General features: G+C 41.6%; 1 protein-coding gene and 1 pseudogene across 2 annotated transcripts; both read right to left on the reverse strand.

The window, feature by feature from the left end:
• Positions 1-789: 789 nt before the first annotated feature.
• Positions 790-2,815, reverse strand: LOC143720579 (N-acetylneuraminate-9-phosphate synthase-like; annotated as a pseudogene). Its single transcript, XR_013196597.1, has 3 exons — positions 2,607-2,815; positions 1,064-1,330; positions 790-978 (listed from the first exon to the last, which is right to left on the reverse strand). The product of XR_013196597.1 is annotated as an N-acetylneuraminate-9-phosphate synthase-like (transcript).
• Positions 2,816-5,890: 3,075 nt separating this feature from the next.
• Positions 5,891-7,058, reverse strand: LOC143720580 (N-acetylneuraminate-9-phosphate synthase-like). The gene is made up of 2 exons (XM_077210127.1): positions 6,853-7,058; positions 5,891-6,206 (listed from the first exon to the last, which is right to left on the reverse strand). Exons 1-2 carry the CDS (start codon positions 6,982-6,984, stop codon positions 5,979-5,981), a joined length of 360 nt encoding a protein of 119 aa, XP_077066242.1. The 5' UTR covers positions 6,985-7,058; the 3' UTR covers positions 5,891-5,978.
• Between the last annotated feature and the right edge of the window lie 13,861 nt (positions 7,059-20,919).

A 20,919-nucleotide genomic window follows, 5' to 3' on the forward strand; every position in this document is an offset into this window, starting at 1 on the left:
ATATATATATATATATATATTTTTTTTTTTCTGCAATCATGGGAGTAAAAAGTAGTTTTTTCTTAGGATGTGCCTTTAGCCCCTTTGCCTACCCTATTCTATGCTAAGATACAACTCATTTAGAACATTTATATTACCTTTTTTATTATTATGTATAGCTATTCATGTCTTAATAAAACATTATAAATATGATGTATGTTATAGATACTATAATCTAAGTCTATTGATTATAATGGGAAATATAGCCTTTACAGGAGTTAAAGTTAAATATTTTAGGCTATATGATGATTTACCCGCTGGCATACTGGAGCTTTGAATCCATGTTTGCAATTTTGAGCAAAAATTGTTTTTTTTTGGCGTTCCAGTGCACTTTCACGGGTATAAGGTTGGAAAAACACACGTTACAGGTTGCCTGGAACGCGGCATATGAATCCGGAGGGCATTGCGGAAGGCTATTGTTAAATAAACAATGATTTAACAGGCATTATGTGGTTTGAACTAATTATAGGACAAAACATCTTGCTTTTGGGAAACATATGACCAATATGATCAAAGACACAGAGTCAAAGTTGAGCTGAAATCAATTGAGAGAGAGACATTTTATCGGACAAAGTGTTTGTTCACAACAATGACAAAAGCAATAGTCTGTGACACAGGTTACAACAGAGCAAACCTAGACAGGACTTGTCTAGGCATATGCAAAATCAATACAATATGTCATATTTACACATTTCTGATGTCAAAACAATAAGAATGCAATAATATATATACTTGCATAGATAGATATCATCAGTCTTTTATCATGGCATCAGTAATGATGGCATCTTCCTCCAGGTCCACAGTGATTTTCTTGCCAACCAGTTTGAAGATGTTCTCTGGTCTCATGCCGTGCGGTTCGGACACTTTTACTGTCAGCATGTCGAGAGTTAACGTCTCACCCTTCTTCAATGGTTTCCGGGCCACCACTGACTTACCCAACTGCAAGAAAGAAAATACCGTTGATTGAATGACGTTTGATCATTTTTCGGTTTTATAATCTGTCAGAATGAGCGTTTTATCTGACCTTGCTGTGACAGGAAGCCTCACAGGGCAGCATCTGTTTCACCGGCGAACCCATTGCCATCTCAACCGTCCTGATGGCTTTCACCAGCTCCGCCAGCTCCGCCGGCTCCAGTGATGCTGCGTGGTCACTGCCTTTCCAGCTCTTATCCAGGGTCACATGACGCTCCAGGACCTTTGCCCCGAGTGCCACAGCGGCCACAGACACATGGATGCCCGCCTCATGTCCAGAGTAGCCGATGGGAATGTCCGGAAACTACCTCTGGAACTCCTGTGTAGGAAAAGGTTGTAGAAAAAAAAACTTCAAACTACTCACTAAATCCTTAAAAATCTTAATGTTGAACGAGTGTAAACTCTAGAACAGTGTTTTTGATCAGTGTCCTCTAAATTTAGTTAATCTCATATTAATTAATTTCAGTCAATAATTCACTGACTGAAATGGCATCTAATTTTTTTATATCATAATAACAATTTAGATGAGAAATGCAAAATTAACCAAATGTTCAAACACTATATATGGTTCTATTATACAAATGTAACAAAAAATGTCCTGACATAATATTACAAATGAAATCTTTTTTTGCTAAATTAAACAAAATATAACAATGAATGAACCAGTTTTGTTTTAGTGTCATTATACTATTATGGTTTTTGTAAAATTTTTGAATTATTTTTTTTAATATAGCCTATAGGCCTATTTTCTGTTTTCATTTCAATTTAAGTTAGTTTTAGTAGTCTTGCTGTTTTTGTCAGTTTTACTAATTCTTTATCTTTCTTTTATTTGCTAAATATGTAGTTTTAGTTATTTTAGTAGCTACTTCAGCTACAAACTAATCAAAAACAAGAAATGTTGCCTTTAGCAAATAGCTGAAATTGTTTACGGTTACATTTCAGTGAGTTTATTTTATTTCAAATAATGAAAATGTCTTAAATGTTTTTTTAATGGTTTTTCATCAGTCTTAAATGTTTATTTATGGTTTTTCATTAATGTCTTAAATGTAAAATTTAAGACATTAATTTTAAGACATAAAATTTAAAAATAATATTAATTTAGCATTTCGAAATTTGGCAGATAGAACAACGAAAACTGTCCTTGGTGTGAAAACCTCATGCTTAAATGATATAACAAATGTCCAACCACTTTCTTTGTGAATTCAGAATATCAAAATTGTTGAAAAATCGTTGTGACAACTGGACGTCTTAATAAAATTAAAAACAAACAAGTTAGTAAACTCAATGATAAAACTTAAATAATTTAATTAATCGTCATCATGCACATTTGTCTTGTCTTCTATCCATGGTGAAATCAAAATATTTTCTTCAGTAATTTATGAAGAGGTCTTCAATCCTGCTCCTGGAGGGCCACTGTCCTGCAGAGTTTAGTTCCAACCTGCTTCAGCACACCTGCCTTTGTACATTCAAACGATCCTGAAGAGCTTGATGAGCTGATTCAGGTGTGTTTGATTAGGGTTGGAACTAAACTCTGCAGGACAGTGCAATCCAGGAGCAGGATTGAAGACCTCTGGATAAAGTGAGTTGTGTGTTACAGGGATCAGGCTGAGGTTGACGTGCTCGATTGGCAGCGGATAAGCGCTGGTGCACTGCAGGAACGTGAAATTGGGATTGTGCTGCTTGACGGTTTGGTAAACACAGCGCATGGTCTCCATAGACTGCATTCCACTCGAAATCACCATGGGACGACCTACACAAATACACCAAAACATCAGCTTCAAGACATGGCTGCTTCTGGGAGAAAATCAGGTCAACGTTTTACAGTTTTTCTCAATTGCTAAGACACATTTCTTGAAAGCTGCTCTCCTTTTCTCTAAACTGTGAACACAAAGCCCATTTTTCAAGCTACATTCACAAAACCTCAGACTCTTCATGCAAAACCCAAACTTTCACCTCTAAACAGTTCAATCTGTGCTCAAAACTGAACTATGTTGTCAAATCGTGCCCCGAGTCAATCAAAATTAAAAACACTACTGAACAGTCACTAAATACTACGTAGAAAAATAGAAAACACAATGCTCAGGACATGAGGCTGGGGAAATAAATGTTTATTGTTCACTGTAGGCTAAATGCATGTTCCAAAACAAAACAAAAAATCTGTGCATTTACTGGAGCACTTGTACAAAAAGACAAAACAGAAATCTTGTGCATTTACATGTAGCACTTGTAAAAACAAACAGAAATCTTACAGTATGCGTTTGCCACTTGTGTACAGTAAGCCCATGTAAAAATAAAGTACAAAAATATACAAATAAGTGCATTACTCAGCCACAGCATCATGTCTCCGTACTGGGTCAGGCCACAGGACTTCATCCACATCACAGGCCACATTTTGTCTGGCCAGCCAACGGGGGAAAAACCCCTGGCATGCCGTATCCAGGCTTGGCATGCCTCCACACCTATGTCACCACAGGCAAGTCCCATGGCTTGCAGGAGATTTACCCTGGTGTAAGGTTGGCGTTCATATACCTTCCACCGCCATGAGGAGAAGAATTCCTCAATGGGGTTTAGGAAAGGGGAGTACGGTGGAAGGCAAAGATTGATAAATCCTTGGTTCATATTGAACCACTCTCTAACCTGGAGGGCTCTGTGAAAACTCACATTGTCCCAAACAACAACATAGATGGGATGCTCATCCTGCTGCCCTAACAGAGCATCTCGCATGTGATTGAGGAAAATGAGGAGCTGGTGAGTGTTGTAGGGCCCCAGGTTGGCATGATGGTGGACAACCCCATGATTGCTGATGGCAGCACATAATGTGACATTGCCACCACGCTGCCCAGGAACACCAACAATGGCCCGATGGCCAATCACATTACGGCCTCCTTCTCCTTTTGGTGAGATTAAACCCAGCTTCATCCATGTAGATATATTCATGGGGTCTTTCCATTGCATCCAGTTGAAAAACCCTCTGTAGAAATAGATATAGTTTTGTAAGTGATACAGAAAAAGTGATTTAGGCCACTACAGTAAATCACTACCTAGAGTAATCAACATTGAATGTGTCTGGATATATGCCAACCTGTACATACTGGAACCTTTGCTCTTTGACTCGGTCTGAGTTGCGATCAAAGGGCACTCTGTATAGCGGTTTCATGCGCAGTCTGTTGCGCTTGAGGACACGATCAACAGTAGAGAGGCTGACACTGTTGATACCCTCAAAATTTACATGGTCCTCAATGATCTTCTGCTGAATTTCACTCAGTTTAATGGCATTGTTCTCACGGACCATATCAACAATTAGGGTCTCTTGGTGTGGGGAGAACATACCTGTCCTCCCACCCCCATGTGGCAGTCTTTCAATCCTACATAAAGAGAACATGGAGTTACAAAAAAATATACATGGAATACTAGGCCTACAAACAGTTAGACCAACCCTCCATTACAATACTACAGTACATTGGTACAGTGATGTACTGAAACATACATTTACTTACAGTATACTGTGGTACAGTATATAGTGTCATACAGTAATTGCTGTCAACATTTACATACTGTACTATAATGTAAAAAAAAGGTAATTACCTGTTCTCTTCTCTAAATCTTCGGATTATGATGGACACAGTGAATCTACTGATGTTTGGTTGTACCCTTTGTCCAGCCTCCCTCATGCTCATACCATGGACAAGAACATGGTCAATCACAGTAGCTCTGATTTCATCAGATATTACTGTTCTTTGTCTTCGCTGACCGCCTCGACTACCTTGACCACCTCGACCACCTCTCACACGAACTCTTCCTCTCAGATTTCTATCCATTGTAGAGCCTCACAAACCAGTGCTCTCTGAACTGGCTTACTGTATATGTTCCCTCACATCATTAGCCACAAGTGTGATCAATTTTGAGTTGTTGTGTTCAAGTGGTGACACCTGTGCTTTAATTGTGTTTGACTTTTGTCACCTGTGCTCACCATTATGCAGCACAGGTGCATCACAATGAAAATGTGTTGACAAGTTGTGTCTAAACAGGTGAAAAGTGCTTATGGTTTTGCCAAAAGAGTGATTGATTCAATCAGTGGGTTCAGGCAACTGAGCATTTGGTTCAGACAATAGGGTTTAGTGTTTTAGCAATTGAGAAAAACTGTAGTCATTATCACAAATACACAAACACATAGATATCATATAGAGACTAGATGCCCTATTGGCCGCTGGAAACCGAGAAATCCGGCCGCCATCTTGAACCGGTCGTATTCCTAGTTTCGTTGCGTGGCAGCAGATAAGATACCAGAGCATTGTGGAGCATTTTCCTGTTCTAATCGCCGGACCATCGAACATAGGGCTTTTCACAAGTAAGTCTTAACATTACCGTACTATTGGTTGTATTTTGTGAATCGAATTACCAGATAATCGAGAAGGAGCAAGAATATTTGATATTACTGTACTGAAATCGTTGTGAAATGCTGTTTACTGCATCAGCCGGTGTTCACCCGGCATGGAGAGGTGGGGTAACTGTTAAAGTAATAATTACAACAGCTTCTAGGTTATCAGATAAGCATTCAACTGCCCTGATTTGCAATTAAATTTAAATTAAATAAACACAAATAATTTATAAAACAATTAGTTGTAAGTTCTGTCATATTTTTCAGTAACTTTTACTGTTTTCGGGTTTTTTCCCATGGTATCGAGGCATTTTAGTCTGGTATCGTATCGAAGTCATAATTTTGGTATCGTGACAACACTAGTGTGTTGTATGATTAGAATGTTGTCCAGGTTTTAAGATAAAGCACAGCAATGATATCTGAGAGTGTTTCTCACTTTTCAGGAAAAATATCAAACAACAACGCATTCTCATCCTAGTATCGAAATCGCAATTCTTGACTTGGTATCGGTATCGAAACAATAATTTTGGTATTGTGACAACACTAGTGTGTGTGTGGGTGTATATATAATAAACGTTGAGACCCTCTTTCATTTGTTCACCTCATCCATCCCTGATGCAGTAAAGAAGATGCCAACTTCATTGGCGAACTGTTGCAGCTCTCTGTACTGCTGGTGACTGAACTCCAGATGGTGTTTATGAGCCCCGTAGGTCGGGCCCCAGGCATGAGGCGACGTATAGAGACGCTCCAGAGCGAGCTTGGTGAATCTGTGTTCGATCTCGCTCTTTTGAAACTTGGCACAATCAGCTCCACAGTCCTGTGTGGAGTTAAAGTAGAAAGTAGAAGTGGATTTGGTTGATAACAAAAATGAGTTTCACCATATAAGAAATCTAAAAGTTAATTAAATGTGATACAATGTTATAGCTCGGGAGCTCTATTACAAAAACGTCCCCTCGTAATTGTTGACCTGATATTTGAAAAAATTATATTTCTGGAGTGAAATTACCATGGTACTAAATAGATAGGATTCTAAGTTTGGGCCGGTTCACACAGAACACGTTTTTGCAGTTAAAAACGCTGCAAATGGTCAAACACGTCCATCGTGTTTAAAGAAAAGAAAAAAAAAGGGAAAGTAGCTCAGTGGAATGGAATTGTTCTGTGGGAACGGCCCTCAGGATGTTTCTCTATCCTGTTTTCAGATCATTTCTTCTGTTAAGAAAAAAAAGTCATTAATAAAGAAAACAAACTTAACACTTTTTTTCTCTATTTTCTCAAATTTAAATTAATTTGTATTTTCTTTTTCTATGTGCAAACTTTGGTTTTGGGGTTTCCCTTCTCTTGCTAAAGTTGATATCTATATAGGCTACCTGACTGTCCCCCTCCTCCCCCACCCCATCCCATGAAAAGAACTGACATCAACATATCAGACTTCACATCTGATTAAACAGTACTTTATACTTTACCTTGGCCATTCGGATCATTTTTTTGGCGATTTCTATGTCTCCCTGATGGTTCTGTCCAATCTCAGCGATGATAAAACAGGGGTTGGAGCCCCCGATTTTTCTTCCAGGACAAAGTTCAAACTCCGCAGACATTTTATAAACCAATTGTTTAACAGATTTATGCTTAAGAGGCTGGAGATGTGATCACTAGCGTTCTGGCTTCAAACAAAGGGGCTGGAAAGAAGGTCACGCTGCCATTTAAAGACATTCAAGTGCTCCACCCTAACCGTTGCCAACCCCCATCCACAAAACGCATATCTCATATATATATATACATATATAATAATATATATTTTATTTATTTATTTATAATGTATTATCACATATCGAATTATGTTAGAATAAAGTGTTGTCCTCCAAACAAGTTTAATAACTTTTTTCTTAAAATAAAAAGATCTCTGATCCTTTAAATGTACAATAAAACAACACACACAAAAAATGTATAAAGCAAACAAATGTGTCTAACTAATTAAAGAACTATAAAGAACAATAGGTAACACTATACAATAAGGTCCCATTAGTTAACGTTATTTAATGCATTAAGTAGCTTAACATTAACAATGGGCAAATTTGATATGGTAGTTTCTTTAACGGTAATTAATAAAAATACAACTGTTCATAGTTAGTTTGTGTTAGCTCAAGTCCATTAATATTACCAAATTTAACTTTTGATTTTAATAATGTACACTAAAAAATATCGCTTTGGTTTTACTCCAAGAAATCGAGGCCACTATTTGCATCAGACTTCTGAGTAATTTGAACTCATGTAATTTGTGTTTCGAGCAAATAGACTTTTCACATCTTCAACATGCACCCTTAAGTAATGCCAACTAAATTTTCCTCGTAAGCATAACTCAAATACCCCTTTACCGTCGGGCGAATGGTAAGGAACGGTTCCAGTTGCGTTTCTACTTGAGCGTGGTACGGCAGGATTACAAACACCAAAGCATTTTTTCATGCGGCTGGTTTAGCCTATCTTTACAATTGTTTTCAATGGGAGCGGCTCGTTTTTAAACGCCTTGAGCGTAATGAGGCACTGAACTTTTTTTTTCACGCTGAAGGGCTGAGCGTCCGACGTTTTTTACCGGTCGCCGAGAGTTGAAGAATGTTCAACTTTGGGTAAAATGCAGCGCTCATCACTGTCACTTTTTACCCAGCTGTCCAATCACAATGGAGGTGGGCGGGACTAATAGCACACCGACCAACCGCCACATTCTGCTTATACAACATCAACAGTCAATATGAATTAAATTATAATAAAACTAAAGACTAAAACATAGAACAGCTCATATACTTATCATTGCCATTCTATTTGTAGTAAATGTGTGCACTGTACTTTATTTGCACAATGTTTGATTTGTTGTGTTTAATGCAGGCAGAAATGATGTGATCTACTTACCATCACCAATTGTACTGTTCATTTTGTGATGATCTTCTTTTACTATTAAATATAAGGCCTATCTCTTGACTTAATGTGTTGTCCCTTTCACCTAACTTACTCACTGTTCATTGTGTTTTGGCTTTTTCAATGAATTTGTTAATCATTTCATGAGGAACATGGGCTGTTGTTACTGGTGTTGTAAAATTGTGCTGTGTATTAAAACGGGAGATATCCCCAAAAGTTATTGGGGTAAATAAATAGCCTATTTGACAGCTTCATGCTCTATGATGAAATTGTTTAATTATAAACCGATCCATAAGCATTATTTTGTTGTATATTATTCAACACGCCGTTTTAGTTTAGGCTATAGAGATATTAAAAACTAGTAACTACTATTTAGTTCCCTTAACCGCTTTTGAATTGGAACCGGTATCGTTCAATTCTATGACAGCTGTGTTGCGTTCAGTCCAAGATGACGGAGCTGCAGCTACATGCGCCATGTTGGTATTGTCACGAGACATGCACTGTCACATCAGCGCGGAAATTAAAAGAGACCATTCCACTGACTGAACCAATTTCATCTGCGTTTTTATGTCGTTCGAGCTTACAATTCAGAGGAGGCGTCGGTTGCTCGCACATCACGCCTTTGTCAAGAGCTTTTGTGTAATTTCTCAAATAACGTAAGTATCATACAATTATTTATTTTACCTCCGAAAAAAACCACACACACGCACACAAATCTATGAACACAGATTTTTGGTAATTTATTTGATATTACCATCAATAAATAAACATGAATGAATCAATGATACATAAATACGTATGTATCTCTGTTGATTCATTCATTGATGGTATTATCAGATGCAGAGAGTATGTGTACACTGAGGGTCACCATGGTGGAGAGTAGGATAACACACTGAGGTCAGATACAATACACATACATGTGTATGAAGACTTTAGATGTAAAAGCCTCTGTGCCATTTGAAATCTATATGAGCATGTTTATCAAGCTTGTGTATTTATGTTCAGTCATTTCACTTTAATAACAAATAATAGGCTAGGTCCTTTTCATTGAAATTAAATATAAATAACTGAACATAAACATACAAGCTTGATAAATCATTCTAGAAGAAAACTTCAAACGGCACTTAAAGTCTTTTAAATCTGAAGTCTTCATTCATTAATTAATATATACTGTGTATATATATATATATATATTATACACAGATAAATACACAAATACATCATAAGAAATTGATCATGTACATACATTTATAAACAAACCAATACAGGAAACAAGTGTCTTGTCGATTCAAATTGTATTCTAAAATTGACTATACACACATTTACAGATTGTGAGCCCTAGAACCTATACTGCCACCTCAATGCTGCTGTGTCAGTTCTTCATCTATATTGTGAAGATGGAGCTAACCTCCACCCCAACTCTCAACTTTCCGGGCAGTCCATCCAGTCCCTGATTACTGCAGTTAAACCTGATTGTTAATCCAGTTAAACCGGTGCTGATGTTCTAGCTACATATCACATATTTGAGCTTAATTTTTTACAAATGTATTACTTTACACTTTGGGTAATTTTTGGATTTACACTTGAATTTTTCCTACCCAAATGTAAAGTCCTCATCTTGTACACATGCTTTGAAAGAAACACATTTAGAATTTTTGTAAAGTGATGCCCCACAAATGAGATTTCTAGTATAAAAGTCCCTTTAGATCTTTTAGAAACTTGTGAAGGTTCTCTTACTGAAGCTGCTGAAGTTCATTTTCTTCCCTCAAGCTGACACTATGATAAAAATGTAAAACTTTTGCTTTTGGTGGTGCTTTAAGCTCTATTATACTACTTTGTGCCAAAGTTTTGAGAGTTTTTTTTAAGCTTTGTATTCTGTATACATTTAAAAGTTAAATACACAAAAATAAAGCAAATACATTTTAACCCTTTAACTGTCACCCCCCCCTTTTTTCACATAGACATAAAAATCATTATCCAAACTTAAATGGTTGTAATTCAAGAATGCTTTGCAATATAGATCTATCGTTGGTCTTGTTTTTTCCAGACATTTTCCAGATTATTGTAGAAGTGTAGAAATTATTAAAAATGAAACAGAAAAAAAGTTATATAAGTTTTTTGAAAATTATAAGTTTTATGAAATTATTTAATGTAAAAATATAATTATTAATATTTTATATATATTACACAATATATTTTACTCTAAAACTGCAAGAAAATAAAAGCCAAAAATCGGAACAAGTTGTGTTCCAAATTTTAGGTTGATATCTCAAAAAATGAGTTTTCAGTAAGATTTTATTCAGGCGCAGTACCAAACCGTTTCACTAGGTGAACACCAGACTCCATTACTGCCCATATAAGGGCGCCTCCATTTTCATATATGTTTTGTGATCTGAACCATGCATTTCCATAATTTTCATACAATTTATGAAGTAGACATCCTATTCAGAAGTAGTATGGGTGGTTTGGCAGTATTTGATTTGAATTCAACCTCTAAAAAATGCATAAAAAGACCACATGTGCGTTATAGCTCGCAGCCGCATCACAAATCGAGAATCCATAATATTTTTCTTTATATTTAAAACATTTTCAGACCATTTTTTCTCATAAAATGGAATTGGTGTTATCTTTTGAACTCTTGGCATGAAAACAAGCTGAGGTTTCTACCAATCTTTCATAATTTTTCATGTTTATTGCTATTTCAAAATAAAGGCCTAAATACTCCTAATGAATATTAAATATTCTTGTTGCAAATTGATAAATTACTACAAAAACCAAATATGAAAACTAGAGTATTTAAGCTTTCTAATGATATATAGTTTCTCACTATTACTTTAGGTTTTTACTAAGATATTGTTTTCAATATATAGTGGCAAACGTCCCACCTGTGGGAGGGTGACACTTAAAGCTTACCTTTCAAGTATCCCGTTTTGGCCGGGAAAGTCCCGTATTTAACCCTTCTTTCCCGCCGTCCTCCCGTATTAGTATTTTCCCGTAAATCTCCCATATTTTAACCTGCGCTATTAAAAAATAATAATGGTCCGGGCGGATAAAAATAAAAAATAAAAACATTCCCAATCTGAGCTCTGTCACTAGCCACGCGATAACTTCCACCTGCAGTAGCCTACTACAGGTACTGTGGGTACTGTAGGTGGCAGTTGTCGCGAAGTTAGTGTGTCAGGTCAGATGATGAGTGACAACGCGGGGGGGAAAAAGAAAAAAATCGGAGACGGATGATCGACACAACAGAGATGGAAGGCACTCCTGCCACAAAACCAAAACCCTCATCTAAATACCGCGATCAATGGGACAGCTAATTTACTTTTCTGAAGAGGAGCAGGGTAGGGGACAGTCGCGCGTTTTGTAACTGCGACTTTAGCATCTTAAAACCTGTTAACCGTTGCCAGTGCGCCGACGCACTGAAGCGTTTTTGTTTGTTTAAATAGTTCAAAGTTACTATCAGATTTAATGTTATTACCTTGACAAACTCGTCTATACATCATTAAAAAGATATAACACTCAAGTTTCAGTATTTGACCACTATTGTATTCTCAGAAACTTTGAAGATGTTTCACACAAAATAAATTTCTAATAACTTTACAAAACTTTGTAGCTATTAATAACTATTTTTTCATTATGACAATAATTCTACATTTACAATAAACTGCCAGGTGTCAGCTTTCAAATGAGATCATACTTGTGATTTTAGTACAAAGTGTTTATGAACTGTAGGCTATCTGTTTCAGTTTGGGTATGCGATTTCTGAGGATATTTCGAAAGTGGGGTTGCAGTTTTTGCACAAAACTGTAAAAGAAAAGCAATATGAAATGAAAAGAATGTGGAATGAAAATAAAATGTAAATGTAGAGACAAGCAATGTTAAATGAACAGAAAATATGCAAATAAGCCTTTAAAATAAATGCTCTTGTGTTCATCAGACCCCTGCAAAATCCACACAGAATTTAACATTAGTGATGAACCATGGTCAATCTATATTATTTATATGAATGTTACATGGACAAGTTGAGGTTACACTTGTAAACAGTCGCTTTTTATGCAGCCAACAAATATTACATATCAACACTGGTAAAGGAGAAATAAAATCGTTGTAAAATAAAATATAAAAGTTTTGTACGAACGTTGTTCTTTAAAGAAAACAGTGTTAGCTAGCTGACAGGCATTAGCTTGTTCTGTTCGGTAATTTTGATTCGGTTCTGTTCAGCCAAGTTTTTGATTCTGTTTTCTGTCCAGCCAATTAACAAAACTTTACCCTCGATTTACATTATTTAAACTTTTAACAAGTCAATCGTTTAGTTATATGGTGTTAAATACAATTTAACCACAAAGAACCAAAAAGTGTTTTATAAAGTACTTACACATGAAAACAGCCTTTCCCGCCATTTTCAAATATAACTACGACAACTCGTCTCCCATGGCATCATGGGATAGTAAAGTGTCCATCGTATGCGCACTTCAAAATCTCGCCGGAAGTAGCAGGTCATCCGGGTACGTTTCGCCTACTGTTTTTCGAATTCTATAAATTCGGACATACTACTATGCTTGCGTAGGCTACTGTTTTTTGCATACTATATAGTAGGGAAGTATTTGATTTCGGAAGCAGCAGTTGTTCCCTATGAGGATCTCCACTCCAGCGTCAATGTGAGGCAACTTCACTTCAGAGTTACGGCCATTTGTCAACGTTGTGGAACAATTTCCATTGATACCGGTATGATCTTCTGTGTAAACACTTTGGAAAGTTCAATTAAGTTGTTCTCTTCCAATCCACTCACTTCCAAGTCAGTGAGCACATAACTTTCCACTCGTTTCAGAGTTCATGGTGCTTACCCTGGAGATTCAACCATCTTGCTAGTGCCTCGGCAGAGCTGCTTTGGTCCATAAAGGCATACACTTCTAAGCACTTGTCACTCTTTTTGGACTTTATCTTGACGGCAAGAACACAGTTGTCTCCGGCCTGGTGCAGGCACTTGTCTCATGACTTATTGTGGCAGGTAAAGTGGTAACTTCCGTTTTTTCTTTAACCATTTCCTACTCAGCAATCTTGTCTTGTGTGGTTAAATGTAACATGCTAGGATGTTTCTTTGACCACAGCTGACATATACTTCTTCTGTTACAGACTTTGCTTAAGTGTCCTTTCACTAAGCATCCAAAGCAAAATCCCGGAAAGTCTAATTTGTCTTTATATGGCTTAGCACCAAACTGATAACATTGCTTCAAGGTCAGCCTTTCTCACAGAATGCACAAGGTTTAGTGAAAGCACTGGTAACTGGTGCACTGGTGTTTCCACAACAAGCCCTTCTGACTTCGCAAGAGAGGTCTTTCATTAACGTTCAGTGAAGTTCGCACTTATAATATCTCCTCTTCATTTTAAACATGTATTTGCATTTACTTGCATGTTGAAGACTTGCATGTACGGGACATGTGAATGTCTTTAATGGCGCTTTTCCACTGCATGGTACGGCTCAGTACGGTTCGGCTCGCTTCGCTTTTCCACTGCGTGGTACGGCACGGCTCCGTTTGGTTTGCTTTAGCACGGTTTGCGTTTCCACTGCAGTTAGTACCGCTTCAAAGTGGGTGGGATTATATACTGATCTTATAGTTTATCCGCTCCTCGGAAACTAATTTCGTCCATCGACCACGATTCAGCCATTTCCTTTTTCTGAAGTTTTTTTTCTTTCTTTTTTTTTTCCAAGCAAGTCAGGCAAGTAGTTTTAAAACCGTGCTACAGTGGTGGATGTTACTGGCTATTTAAATCAAGGGGGTAATCTATCAGCCGGAAACTGAAACCTCCCGGGGGCCGCCATTGCTGCAGAACTTCACCTGCTCTTAGCATTCCATTGACTCCCGTTCATTTTGGCGTCACTTTGACACATATAACTTTACATCTGCGGCATCCAAAGACTTCATTTGTCCATTGTTTCTAAAGAAACACGACAATGTATAAAAGGCTCCATTGCTTTAAATCTTACGTTATGGCTCCGTAGAAGCCTTTTTTGTAAAAATAGGCTAACGATTGCGTCATAACCACGCGACTTTGTCGCACAATAGAGAAATTACTGTATAGACAGGAGGAGAAGCTCGCAGGCAATCTTTTACCGTCTATGAGGCAATCGGGGGGGAACATAGAGGTATTTAAAGTAGGTCATCCGGGTATTTAAAAACGGACAAAGTCAAGGGAGAAGCCCATAGATGGAGAGTCCATAAAAGCAACAGGACAAAATATTTCAACAATGTTTTTGAGGAATTAGGCGATTCAGATTTGTCTTGGCACAGCTACTAGATTAACAACTGTCAGACTGTCGTCAAGCTCAGTTTGAGCCTGCGCAGTCGCCCAGCCATCAGGAAGTGAGTGCTTTAATCAGGCTTCAGTTTTATCCATTGAAATCAAGGGGGTCGCTGTGTCCATTTCTTTTACTGTCTATGATTTAAATCTAGCAGGATTGATGTCTCGCAAATACAATGACGCTGTTAGTGACGATTCTGTCTGACCAATCAGTGATCTGGTTTTCACATCACATTTTAGCACCGGTTTTACAACTACTTGCTTGACTTGCTTGAAGAAACAAGAAAGAAAAAAAACTTCAAAAAAAGAAATGGCTGAATCATGGGCTGAATCATGGTCAGTGGACGAAGTGCACACGTTCCTCTCGTTGGTTGCCGAGGAGCGAATAAACTAACGAGCAGTCTATAATCCCACCCACTTTGAAGCAGCACTAACTGCGGTGGAAAAGCAAACCGAGCTAAAGTGAACCGAACCGTACCACACAGTGGAAAAGTGAAGCGCGCCGAACCGTGCCGCGCCAAGCCTAACCATGCAGTGGAAAAGCGCCATTAGTTATTCCACAAGTTGACCGTATCTTGTTGTAGGCCTATTCACAACTCGAAAACCATAGTTCCTTTAACACTGTTAACTCTCCCAAGTCAATAAAGAATCAAATTTCTTACATGCAGCATAAACCTCTTGCGCAGCAATGTCTTCTCAACTTATTTGTAAAGATACTATATTTGTTAGCCAATTTAAGTTATATTATGATAAACGGTCAACAGCTTTTTGTTCTCCCACGGTGCGTCTGCACTTAAGCCTGTTTTATGCTTCTGCATCGAATCGACGGCGTACCCCCGCAGACCCCTCTGCGTCGCCGCGAACCCCTCCACCGTAGCTCGACGTGCACCTCCAAAAAATTGTAACTACGCGTCGAGGCGACGCAGACCACAAGGGCTGTGATTGGTCAGATACACCGCGATGCAGCTCAACCTGACGCAGAACCATAAAACGGCCACGATGCCGTAGGAGTGACGGCGTAGCTACGCCGTGGAGTTGACGCAGAAGCATAATGAGACCTTTATTACATGTGTCACCGGGTGACAAAGGCGGAACTAAAAATCACTGCGTGATTCCCTTGGGGAGCACTTCCGGGGTAACACCAGGCCGGTTCCGGTTCGCTGTCATGGCCGACCAGAAAGGTAAACGGGGAAATTAGCAGCAGCTGCATCAAATCGGAGTTGATTATGGTGGCGATTAGGACGCGCATTTCCAGAGGGGATATAAAAGCAGAGATTTGAGAATCTAGAGAAAAGTTCGGGGAAGAAATAGGACGCGAAGTACAAGGCAGAAGAGAGCGAGTGAGAATATCAGAGCTGGCTGGAAAGAAGATTGTCATTGTGGGTGTGAAGACCATTATCTGGAAAGTAGTTAAGTACATGATTCCTAATTGTTCCAGAAGCACTGCGTCTGTGTTCATGGAGGCATTGTGATGTATTGGAGGGCTCGTACCTGTTTGCTGTTTCTCTCTTTTGTGTGGTTGAAGTTGGTGATTTGAAGACATGTTCATTTTCTCGTATAAAGTTTCATGCAGTCAGAATAATGTCACACCCCCCTCCTCCTGTCTGAATATGAGTTGCTGGTGGAATGATCCAGGCCAAATGGAGTGAAGGCTTAAATGCACTGTGAGGTATTTGTAGAGTTGCAGTGCTCACGAATTGAAGTGTTCACGTGTGGGATTGATGTATGCACAAGTGTGAGGAAGATTGAAATATTCCGGCGCTCCAAATCTTCCCTTGGGATCATCCAGCCCCGTGGGGTGTGGGGAGTTATTTACAATTTGACTGTGTATAGATGTGTGCAGGTGCCCATTAACTCCCATATTGAAGAAACAGAGAAAACCAGTCACTCACGCCGCCTTGAGTTCACAGACCTCGAAAACGATACTCTGTTACTAACGTAACCTCGGTTCTCTCTAGAGAGGGAACGAGTATTGCGTAAGTTTAGCTTACGCTACGGGAAAGATTCATCTTCTCGAGATACTGAAGCCAAAAAATTATCCTTAATTTTGTATTCCTTGTCAACGCAGTGCAGCAGCTAGCAGACCTAGAGCAGGCCATCTCGCGTGCTCATTGGCTGCAACTGCTGCAGCCTACCAGTGAGCCCGGCGTGACGTCACGCCCAATGAAGGGCGCTCGCGCCTTCATAGCGTCACAGCCCGCCAGAATGGGCATGGCTTAGCGTATAACACTAGGGGCTGTAGGCTGACTTCCCTGGTTTTCGTCGACTGAAGCGAAGTCGCTCGTGGCGCGAGCACGGCCGGTTACGCAATACTCGTTCCCTCTCTAGAGAGAACCGAGGTTACGTTAGTAACCGAGTATCGTTCTCTTACGAGAGGTTCTCTCGTATTGCGTAAGTTTAGCTTACGCTACGGGAACACTTTGTCAACGCCGTGCGCGCCAAGCATCCACATGAGACCCCGAGCTTTCAGGGGAACCCCATAAGTGGAAAAAATAAGGTGGCCAGCCACGCGGGCCATCACTTGTACATAAGCACACATAGGGAATACAGAGCAGCGCGCCGGTCTGTATAGGCACATGGCACATACCCTACTTAGTGCAGCTCAACCAGGAGAGCTGAGTCATGTGAGAGTGATCTGAGCAGGAGATCTGGGCAGAATACACCTCTCCTTCAGACTGACAACAGTTTAGCCTGCAAGGCAGGAACTTCTAGGTTATAAAACCTGACAAATGTAGACGGGGAGCTCCAGCCCGCCGCTACACATATGTCATGGATAGAAATTCCACTGGACCATGCCCACGAAGAGGCCACGCCTCTCGTGGAATGAGCCCTGATGCCCAGAGGGCATTGCAGACCTTTTGACGCGTAAGCGGCCGCTATAGCGTCTACTATCCATCTGGACAGGCTCTGTTTCGAGGAGGCGAGACCCTTGGTGCGCCCCCAAACGAAACAAAAAAGCTGTTCCGAACGCCTGAAGGAGGCGGAGCGCGTAATGTAAAACCTCAGCGCTCTGACAGGGCAGAGGAGATTCACATCACCTTCGCTGTCAGATGCTGGGAGAGCTGACAACGAAATAACTTGCGCTCTGAATGGAGTGCCCATCACTTTAGGGACATAGCCATGTCTAGGTCTGAGGATGACTTTAGAGTCATTCGGTCCGAACTCAAGACACGACGCGCTGACAGACAGCACATGCAGGTCCCCTACACGTTTTACTGACGACAGTGCAATCAGAAAGACGGTTTTCAGTGATAGATATTTCAACCCCACGGTGTCTAGTGGTTCAAATGGAAAAGCTTTCAGGGCCTCGGGGACCAATGAAAGATCCCACATGGGAACCGACGGGGGGCGCGGCGGATTCATCCTTCTAGCTCCTCTAAGGAAGCGGATGGCCAACTCGTGTCTTCCCAATGACTGGCCGTGCGTCGATTCTGCGAACGCTGCCACGGCCGCCACGTATACATTGAGCGTGGATGGGGACCTTCCCTTATCCAACAGCTCTTGTAGGAAGGTGAGCAGATGCGCCACCCCGCATGTCCGCGGGTCCAGACCTCTGTCGGTGCACCATCCAGAGAAAACCGACCATTTAGACGCGTAGAGCCTTCTCGTGGAAGGGGCTCTAGACTGCGTGATCGTGTTCATCACTCCTTCTGGCAGGGCAACGAGTACCCGTTGATCAACCATGCATGCAGAGACCAGCGCTCTGGATTGGGATGCCAGATCGTGCCGCGAGCCTGAGAGAGGAGATCTGCCCTCACCGGATTCGGCCACGGAGCTGTATGTGCAGCCCTGCTAGTTCCGGGAACCAAATCTGATTCTCCCAACGCAGGGCTATGAGGAGCACCGAGTGGCGCGTTTCCCTGATTCTCTTGATCACCTGTGGCAACAGAGAGACCGGAGGGAAAGCATATAGCGGGAGGCTGGGCCAAACCTGGGCCAGCGCGTCCTCGTCCTTCGAACAGACCGTTGGGCATTGAGCGTTGTCTTGACACAAATAGGTCGACTTCCGCTCTGCCGAATAGGCGCCACAGTTTCTGGACCGTTTGGGGTGCAGGGACCATTCCCCTGGGGGAACATTGTCCCTGGACAGTTTGTCTGGGCCGTCGTTCAAATGGCCAGGCACATGCGCCGCCCTCAGCGAGCGCAGGTGCATCTGAGACCAAATAAGAAGGCGTTCCGTCAGATTGCAGAGATTTCTGGATCTGACACCGCCCTGACGGTTTACATAGGATACCACAGACATGTTGTCCGAGCGGACAAGAACATGCTGGTCCTGTATGAACGGGAGGAAGCACTTCAGCGCGTTCTCGACCGCTATCATTTCCAGACAGTTTATGTGAAAACTGTTCTCCTGGTCTGACCACTGGCCAAAGGCCGGTCTGCCCTCGAACAGTGCGCCCCAACCCGAGTTGGACGCGTCTGTCGAGATGACTTTACGATAAGAGATGGTTCCCATCATTACTCCCTGCTGGTACCAGTCGGCCACTAACCAGGGCTGCAGAGCTGCTATGCAGGCCTGAGTCACTCTGATTTTCTGGCCGCCAGACACCCGGCGGGACACGCGAGCATTCAACCAGCGTTGGAGCGGGTGCATGCGCAGTAGGCCCAGCTGGAGCACCGCTGCAGCTGATGCCATACAGCCCAACATCCTTTGAATTGTTTTCAAAGGGAGAAAGCTGCCCTTCTGGAAAGATGCGGCTAGGTGGTGAACACGGCGCGCGCGCTGTGTCGATAAACGAGCCGTCATGGTCACCGAGTCCAGTGCTATTCCTAAAAAGGAAATTGACTGGCTGGGCAGTAATGAGCTCTTGGTCCAGTTGACCATGAGACCCAAGCTTTCCAGATGACTGAGAAGCACTGTTCTGTGAGATAGCAGTTCTGTCTCTGACTGTGCCAATATCAGCCAATCGTCCAGATAGTTCATTATTCGCAGCCCCTGACTTCTCAGGGGGGCGAGCGCCGCGTCCATGCACTTTGTAAATGTACAGGGTGCCAGGGACAGGCCGAACGGCAGGACGGTGTAATGATATACCTGACCATCGAAGGCGAATCTCAAAAATTGCCTGTGACGGGGTACTATCTGAATCTGAAAATAGGCATCCTTCAGATCTAGAGAAATAAACCAGTCCCTCGGGCGAACGTGCGCGAGGATTTTCCTGGTCGTAAGCATTTTGAACGGTCTTTTCGCAAGCACTTAGTTCAAATGTCTCAGATCTAGGATAGGTCTGAAGGCTCCGTCCTTCTTGGGTACGAGAAAATATCGGCTGTAAAAGCCTGACTCGCTCAGAGAAGGCGGTACCTTTTCTATAGCCCCTTTGCACAGCAGCTTTGCTATTTCTGCGTGAAGTAGGTGTGCTACTTCCGCATTCACTATCGTCGCGGTCCGGGCTTGAAAGCGCGGGGGACGGCGAATGAATTGAAGTGTATAGCCCTGCTTTATTGTGCCCAACACCCATTCTGAAATCCCTGGGATAGTTTCCCACGCAGCTATGTGAGCCTCTAGGGGGCGAATGGCCTCCGGGTTCAGACCGCCGCCATTTGCGGGCTTGTGAAACTGACCCGGAGCCGAAAGCGCGGTGCGCGCGCTCTCGGTTCTGGGCAATGGCTGCTCGCTGAAAAGCCGAAACCGGCTGATTTATGTGAGATGTCCCAATTTGTCATTTTTTTTTTTTTTTTTTGACGCGCAAGCAGCGCTCCGGGCGGGAAAGCTTCCTGTAAGCGTGAGCGCGTGTGCGCGGGCACGAGACTTACACGTGTATTTGATGCCCCGATCATAATGGATGGGTAGCGTTTTATTAATGCCCTGCGTTTTGTGATAACACTTAAACGCGCGGGCGGAGCCCGGGGGGAGGTTAGTGTTTAGCAAGCGTGAACGCACTCAGGCGGGCACGAGACTTACATTCATAACCTGCTTTCTTTTGTGAAACTGACCCGGAGCCGAAAGCGCGGCGCGCGCGCTCTCGGTTCTGGGCAATGGCTGCTCGCTGAAAGCCGAGACCGGCTGATTTATATGAGATGTCCCAATCATAAGGGATGGGGAACATTCTTTTTTCACTCTTTGACGCGCGAGCAGCGCTCCGGGCGGAAAAGCTTCCTGTAAGCGTGAGCGCGGGCACTAGACTTACAAGTGTATTTGACGCCCCGATCATAATGGATGGGGAGCGTTTTATTAATGCCTTGCGTTTTGTGATAACACTTAAACGCGCGGGCGGAGGTTTGTGTTAGCAAGCGTGAACGCACTCTGGCGGGCACGAGACTTACATTCAACACTCGAGCGGCTTTTCTGCGCTTCATGAGAGTGTGCTCTGCGAGGTTCGGAGTGC

Source organism: Siphateles boraxobius, unplaced genomic scaffold (assembly GCF_051911475.1).
Source record: "Siphateles boraxobius isolate OS27281-9 unplaced genomic scaffold, OSU_SipBor_1 65, whole genome shotgun sequence".
NCBI lineage: Eukaryota > Metazoa > Chordata > Actinopteri > Cypriniformes > Leuciscidae > Siphateles > Siphateles boraxobius.